The sequence below is a fragment of the Sturnira hondurensis genome, unplaced genomic scaffold (genome assembly GCF_014824575.4).
Source record: "Sturnira hondurensis isolate 20B ecotype Veracruz unplaced genomic scaffold, ASM1482457v3 Scaffold0002597, whole genome shotgun sequence".
Classification (NCBI taxonomy): Eukaryota; Metazoa; Chordata; class Mammalia; order Chiroptera; family Phyllostomidae; genus Sturnira; species Sturnira hondurensis.
Window position 1 is genome coordinate 5,132,423 of NW_028075228.1, and position 19,414 is coordinate 5,151,836.

Here is a 19,414-nt window from a genome sequence, read left to right on the forward strand (position 1 = left end):
GGAAAACACCCACTTGAAGTTCCACAGCAGGCCAGGGTTTGGGCTAGATTCCTAATCACATGTGAGAGAAATGGTCTTATCTTGGGGTACCTGATGAAATGGCTCACCTGTGACTTGGAAATTTAAATAATCCAACAGCACATCTCACATTAATAGTGGACTGTTTATAATGTTCCATTGAGACATTGACAGTTGTACCACGTACAACTGTAGGAAACGGGTCATGCTTCGAGAACAAGGGACCCCATGTTGCCCAGCACGTGAAGGGGCTGAGAGTAGAAGATGAGTTGGGTGGTGGGTACAGGTCACAGCCAAGACCCCAGAGCACTCTCGGGAATTGCAGGAAGGAAGGGGGTCCCAGCCCGGGTGTGACCTGTACCCAGCCACTGGCTCCCTGTTAAAGCACAGAGGGGTTCAGTCCAAACCAAATTCAATGTCTTCCTGGCCTCCCGTCTCGGGCACTGCAGGCTCTTCAGGCTTCGTGTCGGACCACACTCCAGCATTGTCCGTGCTGGTTTCTAAAGAGGTAAGGTAATCGGTATTCTTGGGAAGTGTGTTCATCCTCTCGATTCTTCCCGCATGCAGGCCTTGTATCAGCCACAAGCTGGCATTCAGAGAGAGACCTGGCTGCCGAAGTGCCAAGTGAGAGCAGGGCTTGTCTGGGTTCAGCAGGTGCCCTCCTCCGTGTTCCCAAGGCAGCTGCTTTGCAAACTCCTGCTGGTTTGCTTGCTATTGCAAGCACCAGCCAGCTTCCCTCAGAAGTGCATCTCCCTGGTCCATGCACAGAACCCCATCACCAGGCCAGGCGGATGTGCCGCGTTGTGGCTTCATTTGCGCACCCACCCCCCACCCCCAGCTGCTCCGGACACGGTCCCTGCCTGGTGAACCTCCTGTCCCTGCCAGCACTGTTGCACATCGTGCAACCTGATTCTGACCTTCGCTGTGGAGGGGCCACAATCCAGGCCTGCTGTCGCCCTCGTTTGTCCCACATTCTCGGCGGTGGTGTCACCAGTCCCCTCCCTCCCTTAGAAGCTTGGGCTGGGAAAGCCGAGGATTGGGATGCTGAGGAAGGGGGTGACAATGCATGCTCTCCAGCCTCGTCTACACCTGCTGAACAAGGCTGCCAAGATCTGCACAACTCGAAGTAGATGCCCCGCCAAGGGATGGGTTGTGGCAGCTTCAAAGAGGCATAAAACTAGGACTGGTCGCAGCCATCTCTGTTCGGTTGTGAGGGACCCTCTCCAAGAGCAAGGGACTCGAGGGGCAAGGGCTCAAGTGGCTATCCCTTGCAGGGCCTGGGCGGTCCAGGGTTCACGTCCCCACTGTCAAAGCTTTTGACTCCCACGCCCTGGAGAGTAGGGTGGCATTACCTGGAGCAGAGGCTGGAAGTAGGTCCCCATGCCCGTCCTCACTGGAAGAGGGTGGTGCGGGGTCCGTCTCGCAGGTTGGGGGTGGTGGTGGTTGGCCTGAAAGCTCGTCATTGTTAAGCTCCTGAATTAGCGGGTGCGGGGACTCGGAGTCTCTGCTCTGGGTCTCCAGACCCCTCTTTGCTACTTCTTTGAGTATGTGTGCACAGGGTGTCTCGGCCTTCCTGGAGGTGTCCTTGGAGATCGCAAATATGTTTGAAAGGCTGCCTGTGGACATGCTGTCCAAGGCTGGCAGTGAGCTGTAGTCCATTTCTGGGTCACTGTCATCACTCAGGCTCGAGATGGTTGTAATCTTTGGAAAGCACATCTGTTAAAAAAAAAAGACTTACTGCTTTCACAATAGTCGTTCTAAAATGCGCAATGCTGATTCCACTTTTTTCTAGCACAAAATGCACTCTTACTACATATGAGAAAGGGCCCAGGGAGCAGAGGTCCCCACTGGACAGCTTGGTCTCAGGTGGACACCCTTAGCCATTTCTGAGCCCGGGTTGTGGTGAGCTCCACAACCACCTCCACATTTTTTTCTCACCCTCTATCGGGTCTCCATGCTGCCCACTCTGTTCTGGCTACACCTACCTGCCCCCGGCGCCCTGAATGGGCTCAATTGCTGCGCCTCAGCCTCTGGCTGGCATGCACCTAACCCAGCCCCCTGGACTTAGCCCCTCATAGGCCAGGCCCTAAGGGAACTGTGGTCTGTGTCTGTCCCTTCCTCAGTGATGAGGTCCTGCACAGATTACGTCCTATCCTTTCCTGCCCTGCGAGGCCTGGGTCTGGCACACCCAGGTTTTCAGCATAGCTGGAGACAGGAGGGTCAGGTCAGATGGGGAGAACTCCCCATCGGGCCTTGCACACTCTTCCTTCCCCCTCCCTTCTCCTTTCCTCCCCTCTATGTATCGCTATAGTGCAGACATGTATAAGATGGACATATAAATACATCAGAAGGGCAGGAAAATGTCAGGTAATTGTGTGAGTACATAGTGATTACAAATCAGTGATAGCCCTGGCCAGTCTGGCTAAGTTGGTGAAGCGTTGTCTTGTAAACCAGAAGGTCACAGGTTCAATTCCTGGTCGGGGCACCTGCAGATTGCAGGTTCAGTCTCCAGTTGGGGCACATACAAGAGGCAGCCAATCAATGTTTCTTTCTCACATTGATGTTTCTCTTCTTTCTCTCTCCCCACGCCCTCTAAAATTAATAACCATGTTCTTGGGCAAAGATAAAATAATAAATATTAGTGATAAAATATGTTCAAGAAAACCCCAATGGTTAATCATAAAATCTTAAAGAAGTAAATAAGAGCCAGCAGCTACGTTTGCTTTGAAAGGTAACAATACAGGGGGTGTGCAATTGTTTCAGCACAGAGAGCATTTTACTTTTGAATTAAGGGGATATGCTTTGTAAATGACAAGACCAGAATTGAAAGGGGGAAATCGTGCTGATTCGGGGGAAACCTGTGTTACAGCCTCGTCTCGGTCTTCTAGCGATTCGCCTGCATCCACATCTTCTAAGTCAGGTAGGTCCTGAAACAGCAAGTGAGCCCATGTCACTAGTAGGGCACGCGCACGCGGGACGTTGTGGAGCGAGACAGATGCCTCCACGCAGTCCAGGAAGCCCGAGTCATGTGCAAGCGAAGCATGGAGGGAAAATAGGGAATCACCCAAACCACGCAGGCAGCCCCTTGCACACTCACCACACCACACACACACACACACACACACACACACACACACACAGGCTACTTCAAGTATCTGGACCTGATCAATAAATGAGATTTGCAAGGTGTGGCATGTTTGAAGAATTTCCACATCTTTCTCCCCTTGACTTTGTCATTAAACATACAGGCAGGTTACCCAGGGGGAGCGTGATGGAGCCCAAACCAAATGCACCTTATATGTACAAATTAGCCTCAGGATTTCATGTGGTGTTAAGTGAGCATATTTTGGACCTCCCCAATACTAGAAGGGCTTTTGTGTTGTGATTTTAAGTCTTTATCTCTAGCAACTGGTCCAGTGTGCAAAGCAGGCAGCACTGTATGTGGTTGGATGTGTGAACTACCCAGGTGGGTATTCCTCCTCCACTGTTGCCCAGCTGTGTAGCCATGGGCAGGTTGCTTAACCTCTCTGTTTCTCAATTTGCTCATCTGTAAAAGGGGGATGAGAATAGTACCAACCTCTCAGAGCTACTGGCAGGGTAAATCAATCAATACAAGATGTATTTAGAACAGTGCCCAACAAAGTAAGAATGATAAGAGTTGTCCTGTATACAGTTGGTTCTCAAATGCTAGATATTAATCACCTAGTTGTTGTTTCTTAGTATACACAGGCCCAGAGAACTAGAAACCTACTCAGTTTGTCTTATTGAGCCACGTGAAATTGTGAAGTTAGAAATGAAACAGTTTAGAAATTTATCAAGGACGTGGGCAGGGGGCAAAGTTGCACCCATGGATTTAAATGGCAGGAGCTCACTCATGGGCAGAGAAGGGGGGCTGAGCAGAGGGAGCAACAACTTCCCACTAGGCGGGAGGCTAAAGGTGTGCAAAATGCCTCCTGACTCCTTGCCTCACCAAACTCCAGTTCCTGGGATGGGGACAGGGGGTGACAACAGGTGTGAGTTCTCATGGCGCTCATGCCTGGGGCCAAAGCACTGAAGACTTATCAGAACAGGATGAGCTCCAGGAAGGAGAGAGTACGCGAGGCTGTGATCTATAATTAGGGCAGGCAGCCCCTCACTGAATGGGCATCAGGGCCCCAGACACTGGACAGCCACATCAGGAAGCTGGAGCAGCCACAGGACAGGAAGATGGCATCAGCTGCTTGCTGGGCAGCTACCCATAGGTCAGAGGCTCTGATGATAAAATGTAACTTTTTCAACCATTAGGTATAAGGCTAGCTGGACAGAATGGCTTAGCAGTCTAACTTCTTTGGGGGAAACAAATCAAGAGTTTTGTAGACATAGTTCAAGGGAAATCATTTGGGCTAGCACTTCACAGTCTTGAACCTATACATCACCCCAGGGAGATCTTATCCAAATGCAGATTCAGGTCAGTAGGTTTGGGCCGGGCCTGGGATCCTGCACTCTAACTAGCTCCTAGGCAACACTAAGCCTGCTGGCCCAAGGACCACAGTTAGGGGAGTGAGGATTTTGAGGACTGTATCAGATCATCTGTTTTACAGGTGGTAACACAGACACTTATCTCTACACGCAACTATTTACATACATCGATGAAGAGCTTCTTCTCTGCGTCTAGTGTCATGGTTTCCAAATCTTCGTTTCCATCCAGTTTTGCACCTGATACACTCTCAGTGGCCAGACTCTGGGGAGCAGACTCTGAGGAACAACAACAGAGGTATTAATCTTGGAGTTTTATACACAGTGCTCAGATTGACAAGGCCAAGGTCAAGGTGGATTCCAAGAGAAGGGGAAGGACAAAACCCTCCTAGACCTGAAAGGTCATTCCCTGTGGCAGAAGCTATGAGAACCCCCAAATAAGGAGGGAGCTGTATCTAAAAAGAAAGGAAAGGGAAAAGGAGAGAACTGCCCCAGTCTGGAGCCTAGAGATGACTCGGACAAGATGGAAGTGCCGGCCAGGAATCAATGCTGAATATGCAGGAAACTTGGAAAAGGCATGATTGATGGTCAAGGAGAGACTGAGTAAGGCAATAGCATCGAAGGCCAACTGGGGAGCTGGAGAAGAGGAAGCTAGAGAGCCAAGCTTCATAGCTCCGTCTGGAAGGGCTGAGCCTACCACCTTCCCGGACTGCCGGTCCCTTGGGGCACACACCCCTCCCACTGCACAGGTGTCAGGGAGACCTGTGTTGGCTGGGGAATAAATACAGAATTCAGATGGGGTTCCTCTTTCTCCTCCAGACCCCCACTTTTCTTTCTTTTTAAAAAAGATTTTGCTTATTTTTAGAGAGAGGGGAAGGGAGGGAGAAAGAGGCAGAAAAACATCAATGTGTGAGAGAGAAACATTGGTTGCCTCTTGCATGCGCCCTGACTGGGGACCAAACCCGTAACCCAGGTATGTGCCCTGACCAGGAATTGAACCAGGGACCTTTCACTTTCCAGGACAGTGCCCAAGCCCCCACTTTCCAGTCAGCGCCCCGACTCTTCATGCTTCCCAAGGCTGTGTCTTTGGGTCCGGTGCTCCGCTTTCTCGTCAGTCTCCTGGCTCCAGTAACCACACGAAAGATTAATGGCCAACTTTTCCTACTGCACATCAGCCCAGCGTGTCCACCCAGAGCACTGGCCATGTCCAGCTTGATTCAGAGAGCCACTTCAGGGCACCAGTTCAGGATAAAACATGGAAGGGGGCCAAGGGCCTCCATGGTTGCTGTTGTAGATGACCTCGGGCCCATAGCACGCTCCACCATTGACCTGCTTTGCAACTTGGAGCAAGTTACTTCACCTCTCTGAGCCTCAGTATCGAACTCCCAAAATGCAGTGATGCCCCTGGCTCGTAAGGTTGTTGGGAAGGCCAAACAAGACAGCCTGTGAAGCTGTGGCCTTCACTGAGTGCCATGCCTGCTGGATAAACACAGAGCTGCCCTTGTCTCAGTCACCAGCATCTGTTACAGATGCTGCAGTTAACCTGCTCCTTTTGGAATGTGCCCTTCGTTCAGTGAGGCAAAGGCTGGCTTCACTCATAGAAAACTCTGCTGCGGCTCCCAAGTGAGAAATTACAGGACAGGGAGTGACTGGGCAGGAAACACGTATGTCAACACCTAAGTCCACAGTTCTCTCCCAGACAGTGGGGGCCTGCATTCAGGGGGTCTTCTGTTCCAGACCAGCTGGAGTCCCCAGGCAGACCTCAAATTCTTCATGGGCTGGGGACAGAACGACCCTCATCTCCCAGGCCCTGTGGACCGCACAAGTTCCAGGTCAGGCTCATCCTCACCAGTGCCACAGCGACAGGATGGCATCCATCCCAGACAAGACCTGGGTTTATCCGTTAGCTGGCAGGACCCAGGGGCTGTGGCTAGAACCTGCTGGGGCTCCTTCTTCTAGGTCTGCCTCACCCCCCACCATAGCCAGAGCCACGGACAGCTGCTGAGTGCTTGCAAGGTGGCCGGTACGCCTACGGAACCAGTTTCATTGGTTTTTAAAATTTATTTTTTTGTTTTTTTCATTACTATTTACCTCCACCTATCACCCTCCCTTCCTGCAATACAATTGCTTTCATTTTTAATTAAATGTAAAAGCTGAAGCAGTATTAAGGAACTCGCTCCTTTTAGCAGGACTTCCTTTCACTGGTGGAAAAGTTAGCCTCTGGACGATGACGTGGTGTTTGGGTGTCAAACACAGACCGGTTTTGAAGACCTAGTGCCCCCTCCCCCCAAGTAAAGTATCTCCTTAGTAATTTTATACTGATTTAAATGATTAAACTTCAGCTATAGCAGGTTAGACAAACTCTATTGTTCATGTTTCCCCCATTTCTTTTTGCCTTGTTTAGTGTGACTACTAGAGAACGCAGTCCTGGCTCCTGTTACGTTTCTGTGGGCAGCACCGCCCTAGATGACAAGAGGAGACAACCTGTACCCTCTGTCTCACAGAAACGGCGACCGGAAGTGGATACCTGCCCCTAGGCCCACAGATGTGTGCTCGTGACTCCAAGGCCGCGATTCCAGAAGTCCTGCCCTGAGCCAGCACCTGTGCTGTTTGGATCCCATTACCTTCCCAGGTAGCTCCCAGGGTGGCAGGCTTGGGGGCCTCAGCTGGGAGCACCCCTCCTGGGCCCTGGTCCTCAATCTCCGCATCGACATCTGCAGGCAGCTCCTCTGGGAGACTCGACTTTTCTGGGAAGAGCTCGTCCTTGGCCTTGAAGCTCTCCTTGACGAACAGCTCCATTTTCTGCTGCCTTTCTCCATCCTCACGAGGCTCTCCCTTCCCTTCCTCACTGACACCCACGGTCTCAGTCTCCTCTGGTGCTGGCACCTTCCCTGCACAAGAGAAGTCCACAGGTGGACAGGAAATGTCCTGGGAGGACAAGGGTGTCTGCAGGCCACTTGGGGACATGCAGTGAACTGCTGAGTGAGCCCAGGCAACTGTCGGGGACCAGCGAAGAGTTGCCCGCGGGGGTGTTTGTCGCTTTCTATGACTGCTAAATAAACAGAGCTAAATGTCACTCAGCTCATCCGTCTCATGGAACCAGACACAGCCATTGAGAAAACAGTGCAGGAAGTTGGGAGATGTGCGTGGAAGCACACAGGTGTAAGGGCATAATGAATGGCTACCTCTACTTTCAGATGGTTCAGCAGGACAGGAAAGTGTGTGTGTGTGAAAATGTTAAAAACCATCTGACCTAAAGATACAATATAGCTGTTCATTTTACTATTCTTTAAGCTTTCCTGCAAATTTTAAAAATATTCAAATAAAAAATTGAGGAAAGAAAAATCATGCTGAGGGAGAAAGTCTATTTTATGGAAAATATACTATGCTAATTCAAAAGAGTAGGCAGAAAGCAATATACTTATTCCATTTTTCTATAAAACACATACATGTCACATGCCTGGGAAAAGCCGGGAAACACCCACACTAAATATTGGTTCTTGCTGCAATTATGTTATTCCTGTGATTTTCCACGTGTAGTATGTTCACGTTTTGTAATTAGGTGAAAAATAATAGATGTCACTAGAAGATATACATGGAGACTCCTGCTTTTCTACAGGACAGGACCAGGAAGGAGCTTCTTGCTAACTAATGTGCCCTGAGCACCACCCCCAGGACCCTACGGGCTTGCAGGGTCAGGGTTGTACCTGGACCCACCTAGGACCTGTGTGCTCACTAGAAGCCTCTATCAAATGCTGGCGAGGGGCATCAGGTGTGGTCCCAAATAAATAAATAAACAAACCTCACCAAATCCCGGAGATGAAAGACCTTGAGTTTGGCAGCATGGATTTCTGACCCCCACAGAGCTCTGGGTGCCATCTGGGCGCAGACGCATACCTTTCTCTTGACTTTGCTTCTGCAGCTTTCTCTCTGCAGCCCGCTGCTTGATCATTGCCAAGGCCTCGATGCTGTCTGTGATCTTCTTCCTTTCTCTGTTCTCCCATTGCTCTCTCTCCTCCTTCGCAGCTGCATACCCTCCCCTTGCCCAGGCCTCTGCACAAGCTCTGTTTAGAAGGATTTTAAAAAGAAACAGAAACCAGGGAGGTTTGAATGGTCACAGGTTAAAGGTAAATTCAAAACATACACTGTCTGACTAAGCTTGTTCATATTCCCCCAAGTCAAAATGAAGCCACACAGGACACGGGACCATAAGGACTGCAGTTAACATTTGTACATTTTACTCTTTCAAGTCAAATGGTTTGCAAGTCTTCAAATATGATACTGAAAGCACAAGTGACAAAAAAACAGAGATATTTTTCTTCATCAACATTAAAAATGTTTGCAATGCAAAGAATACCATAAAGTAAAAATACAACCCACAGAATATGAGAATATATTTGTAAATCATATACCCGATAAGAGACTTGTACCTAGAATATATAAAGAAATTACAACTCATTAATAAAAAGACAACAACATTTAAAAATGGGCAAAGGTTAAAAGAATGAGAAAATAAGCCGCAGACTGGGAAAATATGTTTGCAAAAAAGATAATTGAATAAGGTTCTTGTATCCAAAAACATACAAGGAGCTAATTAAACCTCAAAACTTAAAAAAAGGAGGGAGAAAAGGATCTGGAAAAAGATGTACTGCTGGTAAATAAACATGTGAGAAGATGTTCAGTTTCACATGAGATTACACAAATGCAAATCTAAACAAGACACCGCAACACACCCTCAGAACGGCTAAAATCCAAAACCCTGTTGGCCCCAGGCATTAGTGGAGCAACAGCAGCTCTCATTCACTGGCAGCGAGGCTGCCAGACGGTGCGGCCGCTGTGGAAGAGAGTTTGGAAATGACAGAGCTAATCATAGTTTACCATACAACCCAGCAATCATCCTCCTAACTATTTACCCAAATGAGTTGAAAACAGATGTGCACACAAAACCTGCACACAAATATTCACAGCACCACTCATCACAAGAGCTATAAAGTGGAAATCACCCAAGTGTCCCTTAACTGAAGGATAAATAAAACGTGGCATATCCAAATAGAATATTATTTTGCAACATTATTTCGGAATGAATTGGTGACCCCCGCTGCAATGTGGATGAGCCTTGGAGACACTACGCTAAGCAAATGAAGCTGATCAAAAAGACCACGCACTAGATGATTCCCTTCCAAGAAACGTGTGGGACAGGCAAACCTATAGGGATAGACAGTACATCTGTGATTGCCAAGAGCTGGGAGGGGGGAATGGGGAGTGACGGCTAATGAATAAGGGTTCCTGTTTAGCGGAATAAGAATATTCTAGAACTGATTGTGGTGGTGTGAGTATACTAAGAACGACTGAATTGTACACCTCGAGTGGGAGAACTGTTCTAGGGGCTGGGGTTACATTACGGCAGGTGACATAGGAGATGGCATTGTGCTCTGTCAGCGCTGCCCTGTAATGGGGAAAGACAGACCCTAAACAGGGGAACAAGCGAGTCACAGGCTGTTGTGTCCTAAGAAGAGACGGCAGGAGGAAAAGGTTCTACCTAGATAGGGCTGTGGGTCATGGAGGTCTTAATAGGATGCTAGGTGAGCAGGCACCTACCAACACCTGTGATGTGCACCCCAGGCAGAGAGAAGAGCAAATGCCCAACGTGGACCAGCCAGTGAGTGGTGCAGCTAGGATTCAGACCCAGGTGAGTCTGAGTCCTTCACTGGAGTTGTGCTACACGTCACTGCCCATTACCCTTGGGAAATGTTTTACAATATTGTTTGCAAGGACGATGAGACAGAGGGTCTGAATCCTCAGGGTGATGGGTAATGGGTCTCACTGTGAAAGGCTTGCCTGATATCCCTGTTCGCACTTTCTAGCGGGCCAGTGCTGCTCCAGGGTGGGGCTCAGCACCCGCAGCAACAGCCAAGCCCACTGGCTCACTCCTTTAAGCCTGGTATCTGCTCAAGTCCCACAGGTACTCATGAGGACCCTGTGGTCAGCACTGTTCCCATTTTCCAGATGAGGAACATAAGGCTTGGGAGGTTAGTGCACCCACTTAAGGGGACATAACTCTTGGCTACAGAACTGGCCTTTCAAGTCAGCACACAGGTTCCAATTGCTGTGCCCCGTCACCACCAGGCCTGGGGACCTGGGGCATGGGTGCATCTGTGCCAACTTCTCAGAGGCAGGTCTTCTTGTTTTCTCATCCAGTTTGAAGTGGAAGCTCTCACTTCTACTCAAAGTATTTGTTAGGATGACTTAAATTTGTGAGTGCAAAAAACATATTACCAGCTACATTTCTCTTTAAATGTATCATTTAAAATTCAGATTTCACTTCCCTTCAAGCTGTCTATGTGACTAAGGTTTTATTCTAAGTGAGAATGAATAGTGACCTCAGTTAAAAACACAGATACAACAGTGATAATACACATGGCCCTCCTGGGTTTAATATCCTTAGTATAAAAAGAGTTCTTATGAATCAATAAGAAAAGCCCTCCCAGAATAAAGGCAACTGGGAGGCAATCGTGAACGGAATACTCAGACGGGAGAAAACAAGTTTGACAAAGATGGAAAATGTAACCAACCTCTTCTTCATCCCAAAGTGCAAATTTGAAAGGACACACCATCTTTGCTCATCAGTTCACCTAGCCAAGATTTCTTTTACATGGCAGTGTCTGGTGAGGCTATAAATTGTGACAAACTTTCTAGAAAACAATTACAAAATATGAGCACCTTTAGAAAGGCTTGGACCACATTCTTTGATCCAACAGAGCCACTTCTTACACTCCATCCTAAGGAAATGATCAGCAGTGAGGTCAGAGACGTAGATACAAGGATATTTATCAAAGGATTATCTCTGAAAACCTACGGGTAAATGTTCAAAAATAGAGAATTTTCTATTATGAGTAATTATAATAATTAGATAGCCATTAAACCCATTTCTAAGAAACTTAATGATGGGTGAAAATGCTCAAAAATCAGCATGTTTTAGAAGTTTAATAAGCAGGCTCCACTATTACATATGAAAGTGTGATCAAGAGGCTTTGCTCTCCCTTACCTGTCCTTTGGAAAAACCGGTCTGTCATCCAGGTATGTTAAGTGTTTTAGTCGAATGGTGACTGTTCTCCGATAACTGGGGATGTTCCGAATAACTGGGTTTCCCATCAAATTCAGGACACGCTGTAAACGAACAGGCAGAGCCAAGTTAATTACTAAAAAAAAAGGGGATGCGATTTAACTATTTAACATGTGCTGTGCTCTAAGAATAAATAAGATGGAAGTGGCAACATCATATTCTGATGACTTTGTTAGTGAAGCCACAAGGGTGTCATTGTTTCAAGGGTGCCATCAGAAGCGTCCTGGCTCTGCCTGACCTCCAGACCCTCAGTCTCCGTGTCCTTGCAGAACAACCCTGCAAAGCATTTCCCAAGACACTATCCGACAGCGGTGATCCCATTCGTTTTGCTCACACAGTCTCTTGGACTGGAATTTATCTCAGTCTAGTGGATTGCTTTTCTCCTTCCCAGCCGGGACCCATTTTAAAAAAAAGTACACAGCTGCTCGACAGATAAGAGGAGATGACAGATAAGGGGGGCGGGGGCCTGCTTATCTCCTCCGAGGGCCTTTCTTGCCAGGCCCACAGGTCTCCTGGATGTCTTGTTGGTATTGTGGATGAGGACGAATTATTCAGTGACAGCACGCCATCCCCCATCTTCAAATACTGTCACCTCCCCTTCTGCTTATGAACCTCAAAGAAAGCGAACACGTAAGGAGACGGGAGGGTGGGCCATTTAAAACTGGTGCAACTGATGAACTATTTTTCACATCTAAAGTGGTTTTTGTTGTTGGCGAAAATACACTGTGAACTAGTTAGCTTCGCCTTTCCCCGATTCCATTCTCACGCTGCCTTCACCGCGCTTGTCCTATTTTCGAGGGACCTATCCTGCGGGGTGGGCTGGTGGCAGGGCTGCGCTCTGGGTGCGGGCACTTGAGGGGTGCACAGGCTGTGGGGAGTTTTAGGGCAATCACACAACAAACGGTAAGGCAGACCGCTCTTGGTAGGGGCATCAGATATCGAGGTCCCAGCCCCCAGGACCTTTAAGGTGACTGTATGGGAGATGGGGCCCCTAGGAGGTAAATTCAAACTAAATGTGGTCACAGCAGTGGGCCCCAATCCAATATGACTGGTGTGCTTACGAAAAGAAGAGATCAGGGCACAGGCAGGCACAGAGGAAAGACAGCCAAAGATGGAGGCCCCAGAATAAAACTAACCTTGCTGATATCCTGATCTTGGACTTCTAACCTCTAGAAGTTAGGAGAAAATTAATTTCTGTTGTTAAAGCCCCAAGCCTGTGGTAATTGGCTAGTGAGAAAAAAACATTATGATATAATACAGCTTTATATTTCCACCACGTGCTAGCAATTCTAAGCTAGTCCTTGATGATAGTATTCTCTACAGATTATTCCTGAACTATCTTTTTGATTGACTCACCTTTTCCTTGTTTATTGATGGCCTAAGCAGTAAACAGTGAACTTGAGGGCTTCGTGTGCTATTTTAAATATTTTTTCTGAGTACAAATGGCAACACATATACCCAGAAAAGCAAGGAAGCCAGCAAAAGCCAGTGGGGTTGAGTCAAAAGGACACAGGTGCCACCCGGAGGGGTTGTCACGGACCAGAAAATGGGGCCATTTGAGCACCCAAAATTAAAACGATGGCAATGGTTAAATCATATCAGACAGTGTATCTACGAATCCATGAGTTTGTAATGATAGAAAAAAAAAAAAGAAAAAACCCTTCACTGGCACCATTCATTTGTTGCTGGGTTCTTAACTCACTTCTCTGAAAATCGATCAGCTAAAAGAAAAAAGAAGCAGACGTTTCCCCCTGGCCTTTTCTGTGTGAACCGTTACCAGGATGGTTCTGACAGCACAGAAACAATGACGCCTTTCTGGCTTCACCAACGAAGTCGTCAGGACGTGACGCTGGCACTTCCTCTTTGTTTATTATTCTTAGAGCACAGCACATGGCAAACATTCACACCACAGCCATTTTGTAGTTGATGGGGGCAAGTTCTTTGTAGGAGCATTCCAGCTAATACATGCAGAAGGAATAAGAGAAGTGGAAAGTGACCACCGTGCAACTCCTAATGAAACAGGGCACCTAGGCCACGCCCATCAGTGGGGTCTTTATGACGGCTTGGTAACATCTGAACCCACGAATTAATTCTAAAGCTACAAAAAGAGAGACCACCAGGTAAGACATGCCCCACGGTGCCGTACAACAGTGCACCTCAAAGTCAGATATTCAGCCTGAACCCGATGAAGCCTCTGGCCCCATTATCATTCTGCAAGGAATACTGGGAACAGCAGTACATGTTAAACGACACCATGAGGATGCAATTGACCGAGTCCAGAATGTGGGACACTGCCAGGGGAAGGACCCGTTTCTTTGGCAGATTAATAGGGAGCAGGGAAATAGAGAAGGGGAACAGTGAGAGAGCAGGAGATTTGATACATAATACAAATGTGATGTGTGCATCTGGTTTGAATTTAAACAACCCAATGGTCAAAAAAAATGCATTTTTTAGACAAATGGGAAAAATCGAACATGGTCTGCACATTAAATGTAGTTATTACCATACTTTAGATATAATGGCAGTACATTGTGCTAAAAAAAAGTCACACAATAAAATATTTGTGGGAGAAATGATGTAGCACCTGGCATTTAAGATATTCCAGCTAAAAATACAAAGAGAAAAAGAGTATGAAGGCAGGGAGAGAAAAAGGGAAGGGAGGGAGGAAAAGGAGAGGAGAAGAGATTCACAATCTAAAGAAAGTTGAAATATGCAAATTTTGTGTTTTACCAAGTCGGGCATGACCTCCAGAACGCTCAGGATTTCTGGGTCACTCAGCTTATTGTGGGAAAGATCAAGGACGCAAAGTTTCAAGCACTCCTTTAGATGCTGAATGTCTTCCACGGTCTCTATGTGATTGTGGGCTATCTGGAGCGTGTTCAGGACTGGCAGGCAGGCTGGAAGACGAGGTCAGCAGGGGTAAACAACAAGGGTACACAGACGTTTTTGCCCATGATATAGAATTGTGGAGCCTCCCCCAGGGGAAAGTGGTGGACACAACAGCATTTAGAAAGACCCAGCACGGGGCATCCTCACAGAGGTTTTCAATGGTCTTGATGTAATTGTTGCTGAGGTTAAGAGCATCCAGTTTCTGCAGAGGTTCTAGGTTCTCGATTTTATGCAGCAAGTTCACTTGCAAGAAGAGGCAGCGCAATTCGGTGAGGGCTTCCAGGTTTTCGATTTTCTGTATTCCATTGCACTCCAGCCAGAGACAACGCAGCCCCGTGTACTCTTCCAAGTTCTCGATGCGATCGAAACCTAGCAAGAACGGGGTGTCGAGGAAGCTCCTCCATGCACATTAAGGGACAAGAGTCACTCTTGCTTCTGCCTACCCGCCTAGCATCCACACCTCCTTCCTCTAGTGACGGTACTGCCACTTTGGTCTGAGGAACATCCCTCTTCGACGCTACCCCATGGCTCTCAGAGTCCCCACGGTTCATTCTAGGCTGGTCACGCTTAGTTAGATAAGCAGGGCCAACCTGGATGAGTCCTGGGGCAGGTGGCTGGCTCCCCTGGAAAACGTCCGTCTTTATGTGGGAGAGGCCAGCCTGGCAAGGGGCCACCTATCACAACGGCAGCCACCTTCCCTTCGTGGGTGAAGGTGGGGATTGACTTTTCTGAAATGAATCCGAGGAAATGAGGGTCAAGAAAGGGAGAGTGAGAACCTCATGGAGATACATTATGAGCGCCAGGATGGAGCTAAGCCTGAAGCTAGTGCAAACTGGGTCTTGTTTTAATTCGTTTTTCAGTTTTATGAGCCAAATGGAAAGTTAGCCAAATAAACAGTCAATAGGTTGACTGCAGCCTCATGAGAGAACGAACTAGCTAAGTCATTCCCAGATTCCTGACCCTGGGAAACAATGTGACATGATAAATTTAAGTGGCTAAGCTTGGGGGGAAGTGAACATGCCACAGTAGATAGCATGGGCCCATCTCTCTCTCTGCCCTTCTACTTTTCTGACTCCCACTTGGTCTGACCTACTGTCTCCTCTTCTTCTTCCTACCTCTTAAATATCGGTCCCCTGGGATCTGCCTTCCTAAGTCATCTCCTGACCACTCCCCCTGGACATCGGGTGGGGACTTTCGAAGGGGACAACATGGAGGTGAGGAGACTAGTAGTTCCACAGTGCTAAGGGATGTGTGCTGCTGGGGCCCTTCCCGAAGCCCCCCAGCCCAGCACCCCTCACGGGGGCTGCGCCAGGACACCAAAGGCATCCTCGCTGTGCCCACTGCTGTGTCTCTAGCACTGGGCAGTGTCAGGCACACAGGCGGCCCTCAGCAAACACTTACTAAATAAACAGAGGACTGATGGCAGGTGGCCGCCGGCAATTCCGCCCTGACCGGGAATTAGCACTCTTTCTCATTGCAAGGACTAGCCCCATCTATGAAGCCAAACTTCACTTTATGTATGAGACGGACACCAGCCCTGAGCCCTTGGGAATGTCACGGCTTATACCTCTCCATTCTGAAAGGCACCCCATGACCCTCATCTTTTGTTTTCTATGCCAGTCTTCAGTCCTTCACAGCATATCTCACCCATGCCCAAAGCATGTACAACTAGTTTTTGGCTTGAAAAATTACTAAGTCTTTGGAAAACTTAAGTAAAAGATACCAATGTGTTTTCCTTGTATCCACAGAGTAAATGACCTCTCTATAAACTTGAAGGTAAGGCTTTTTCTTCAAAGAAATATCATTGCTCTTCCCTAAGTCTCCACTAAATTCTGAAATTTCTACTTAAATAGAGTTTGAGAACTCTAGTTGACCCCTGAAAGTAATTTTTTAAAAGATTTTTTTTATTCATTTTTAGAGAGAGGGGAAGAGAAGGAGAAAGAAAAGGAGAGAAATATCAATGTGGGGTTGCCTCTCATGTGCCCCATGCTGGGGACCTGGCCCAAAACCCAGGCATGTGCCCTGACTGGGAATTGAACCGGCGACCCTTTGGTGTGCAGCCCACGCTCAATCCACTGAGCTACACCAGCCAGGCCCTGCAAATAATTTTTTATACCAGCAGAATCTTTCCATCTGACTGACACACCTCCTCTACTAGGTCTTTACCTTTAAAGTGTAAATACAGTGTATCATTCAATGCTGGAGTAATATAAAGCTTGTGCTGCTTGCAGAGTTTTCTCAGAAAACTTCTAGTCATTCTGTTAAGTGAAAAACATGAACAAGAAATTTATTTGAGTTTGTCAGCTCTGAGACATATTCCAAAAATTCTTTACCACATCCTTTCCTTCCCCCAAATCCACAAGACCCTATAGGACTGATAACTATTTTAAATCCTTCATTTGTAATAGCTTTCAAGTACTTATCTAATATTGGTACTTTCAGCATTTTACAAAAATTGCAATATATGTTCTAATAGAAATACTTTTAATAGTGTCATCAAGAACTGTTGATGTTTCTCTCTCCGGGTCTGGCATTCAAGTTTAACAGATTGTGGGCCATTGTGCCACAGAGGCTGGCCGGCCTGACTCCACTCCCACAGACATCGGGCTGTTTAAACTCCACAAGCCTCACTTCCTAATGGTGCAGTGGGGTGGTTACACCTCTATCTTACTTGGTAAACGTGTGCTGCGACGGGCAGCACCATGCCCACGTACCTGGGGCCATGATCTTCCTCATCATTTCTTTGGTGAGCTAAGCAACTGTCTGACCCGCTGTCACCGCCCTGTTTCTGCTCGCTTTTGTTGGATGTGTCAGAAGGACTCGCACATGTTTCCTTAGAATCATTAACTTCTGTAAAATTAAGAGAGTGGTTCTATGGAGATCAAGAAATATATTTAAAAGTTCCCTCATTTCAACTTGATGAATAACTGTCCACTTAATAGTATGAAACACCAGTACTCTCTAGATATATAAACATTTTTAAAGGTCTGTGGAAATTTTGCTTCTAGATAGGTTCTCTGTGAAAGCTCTTGTACAGGTGCACAAGGAGATGTGTATGAAGACATTCATTTCTGCATTATTTGTAACAGCCCCAAACTGTTTGTGCAAATGTCCACACATAGGAACTAGTTAAAGAAAGAAATGGATTATTATTCTGCATTGGAAAAGAACACAGTGGCACTACGTCACCACCATGGCTAATTCTCTCTCTCTCTCTCAATATTTATATTCCTCTCTTGAGAGAGAAAGACAAGTGGTAGAAAAAATCCATACAAAATTACAGAGGAGAAAGGAATGGGACTAGGATAACGGGGCATCAAATTTATTTGAACTATATGGTGATGTAAGATGATGGTGTTGGGCATACAGATCATGTATCATAGAAATGTACACTTGAAATCCACATGATCTTATTAACCAACATCACCCCAATAAACAATAAAAATTATCTGAAAACACCTTAAGTGAATATGATAACAATATTAATCATTTTCAGTTCTTAGTGGTGATACATGGGTGTTTTGTATAATGTTCTCCGTTCTTTTCAAAAAGTTCTCAAAAAGAAAAAAAACAAATAGAAACCAAAATAGTGGAAATGAGCACATTTGAATGCACTTAATGTTAAGGGTTGCTGACTTCTGCTCTGTGTGTATTTGTGAGACCTATTGAATGGGACTCTACCTTCCTTATGTGGAAATGAGTGTTACATTTCCCCATTTCCCACTGCATACAATGCCCAGTCACAAGAAACACCAGATAAAGGTTTGTGAAATAAATAATAGATGCTTAAAATACATAATAATGCATGATTATCTGAATAACAAGAGCTATGGCATCAGTTTTTTAGTGGCCCATTGTATGACAGAAACTTTGATTCTAATTATCCCTGCTTTACAGAGAGGAGACTGTTCCACATAGAGGTTCAACTCTGGGCCAACAGCCGTAAAGCTGGCCAATTGCAGAGCTGCAACCTGAACCTGGGGTGAACGGCTTTCCACAGGGCAGCATGGCTTTCCAGGAGCTCCTCATACAGGGCTTGCCGGGACAGTTGATGCTTAAGGTATACTTGTTGACTGGGTTCAAAAGTGAAACATAAATCTAGTTGTTTCTTTATCTAGTATTAAAAGGCTTCCCGTAGGGCCCTAAGTCAAGTGGGAGCATAGGCTGAAATCTCTCTTCTATGCCCATTCTGGGAAACTGGCAAAGAGTCACTTGCTGACTCCAGAACAGCCAGCTCTTCATTCACTCTCTCTATCATGAATTCAATGAAGATGTCCTGCCCTGGCATCTTTTGATCCTACACGGGGATAGTAACAAATGGGGAAAGGGTGTGCTGGGTAAGGACTTGGGCTCCGGAGTCAAATCGTCTAGGCCTGGGTCTGTTCTGTTACTGACTGGCTGAGGGTAAGGTGTTTGAAGCAAGTTCTATAACCTTTTAAAGTCCCAGTTTCCTCATCCGTATGAAATGGAGGGAGTCACCAATGCAATGACTACCGCAGTGGGTAAGTGTAGGGCTAACATGTAGTGAGCGCATGGCACGCATACTTTAATAAGTGTGGACTGGTATTGCTATTATTTATTGCTAGCTGTGAAGGTCAGGTGTGTGGTGTTGCGCCCGTTGCCCCCCTCGCCTCCCTAGGGCGGCGGTCAGCACCTTCATTGAGGCCGCCTTGGCCTGCGTTCCCGTGGTCACCTGCAGACTCCTCCACATCCGGCACCACACCCGGCTTCTGCACGTAGTCCTGTTTCTCTACCCCGTCCTCCGTGGGCTCCGAGACCTCAGGGTGCATGTTTCCTCCGGAAACACCGGACACCCCGTAGCAATGGGGAGCCCCGTTTCGCCGAGTAGGTGCTGCCCCTAGTCCAGCCAGGGAGGTCCGACTTTCCTTCGCACCCAACTACCAGCGCACGAGTCTTCTGAAGCCCAAC

The 19,414-nt window shown here is 47.2% G+C and overlaps 1 protein-coding gene across 2 annotated transcripts; it reads right to left on the reverse strand.

Moving 5' to 3' along the window:
* Window positions 1-49: 49 nt before the first annotated feature.
* Window positions 50-19,405, reverse strand: DNAAF1 (dynein axonemal assembly factor 1). Of its 2 annotated transcripts, none has more exons than XM_037040290.1 (12): window positions 19,179-19,405; window positions 17,200-17,335; window positions 16,652-16,743; window positions 14,633-14,854; window positions 14,327-14,493; window positions 11,519-11,640; window positions 8,371-8,537; window positions 7,098-7,364; window positions 4,643-4,752; window positions 2,877-2,945; window positions 1,371-1,734; window positions 50-518 (listed from the first exon to the last, which is right to left on the reverse strand). In XM_037040290.1, the coding sequence occupies exons 1-12, from the start codon at window positions 19,273-19,275 to the stop codon at window positions 415-417; spliced, it is 1,917 nt and encodes a 638-aa protein (XP_036896185.1). In that variant the 5' UTR covers window positions 19,276-19,405; the 3' UTR covers window positions 50-414. The 2 variants fall into 2 exon arrangements, with proteins under 2 accessions (XP_036896185.1, XP_036896184.1); XM_037040289.1 differs by having other exon boundaries at window positions 19,140-19,405.
* Between the last annotated feature and the right edge of the window lie 9 nt (window positions 19,406-19,414).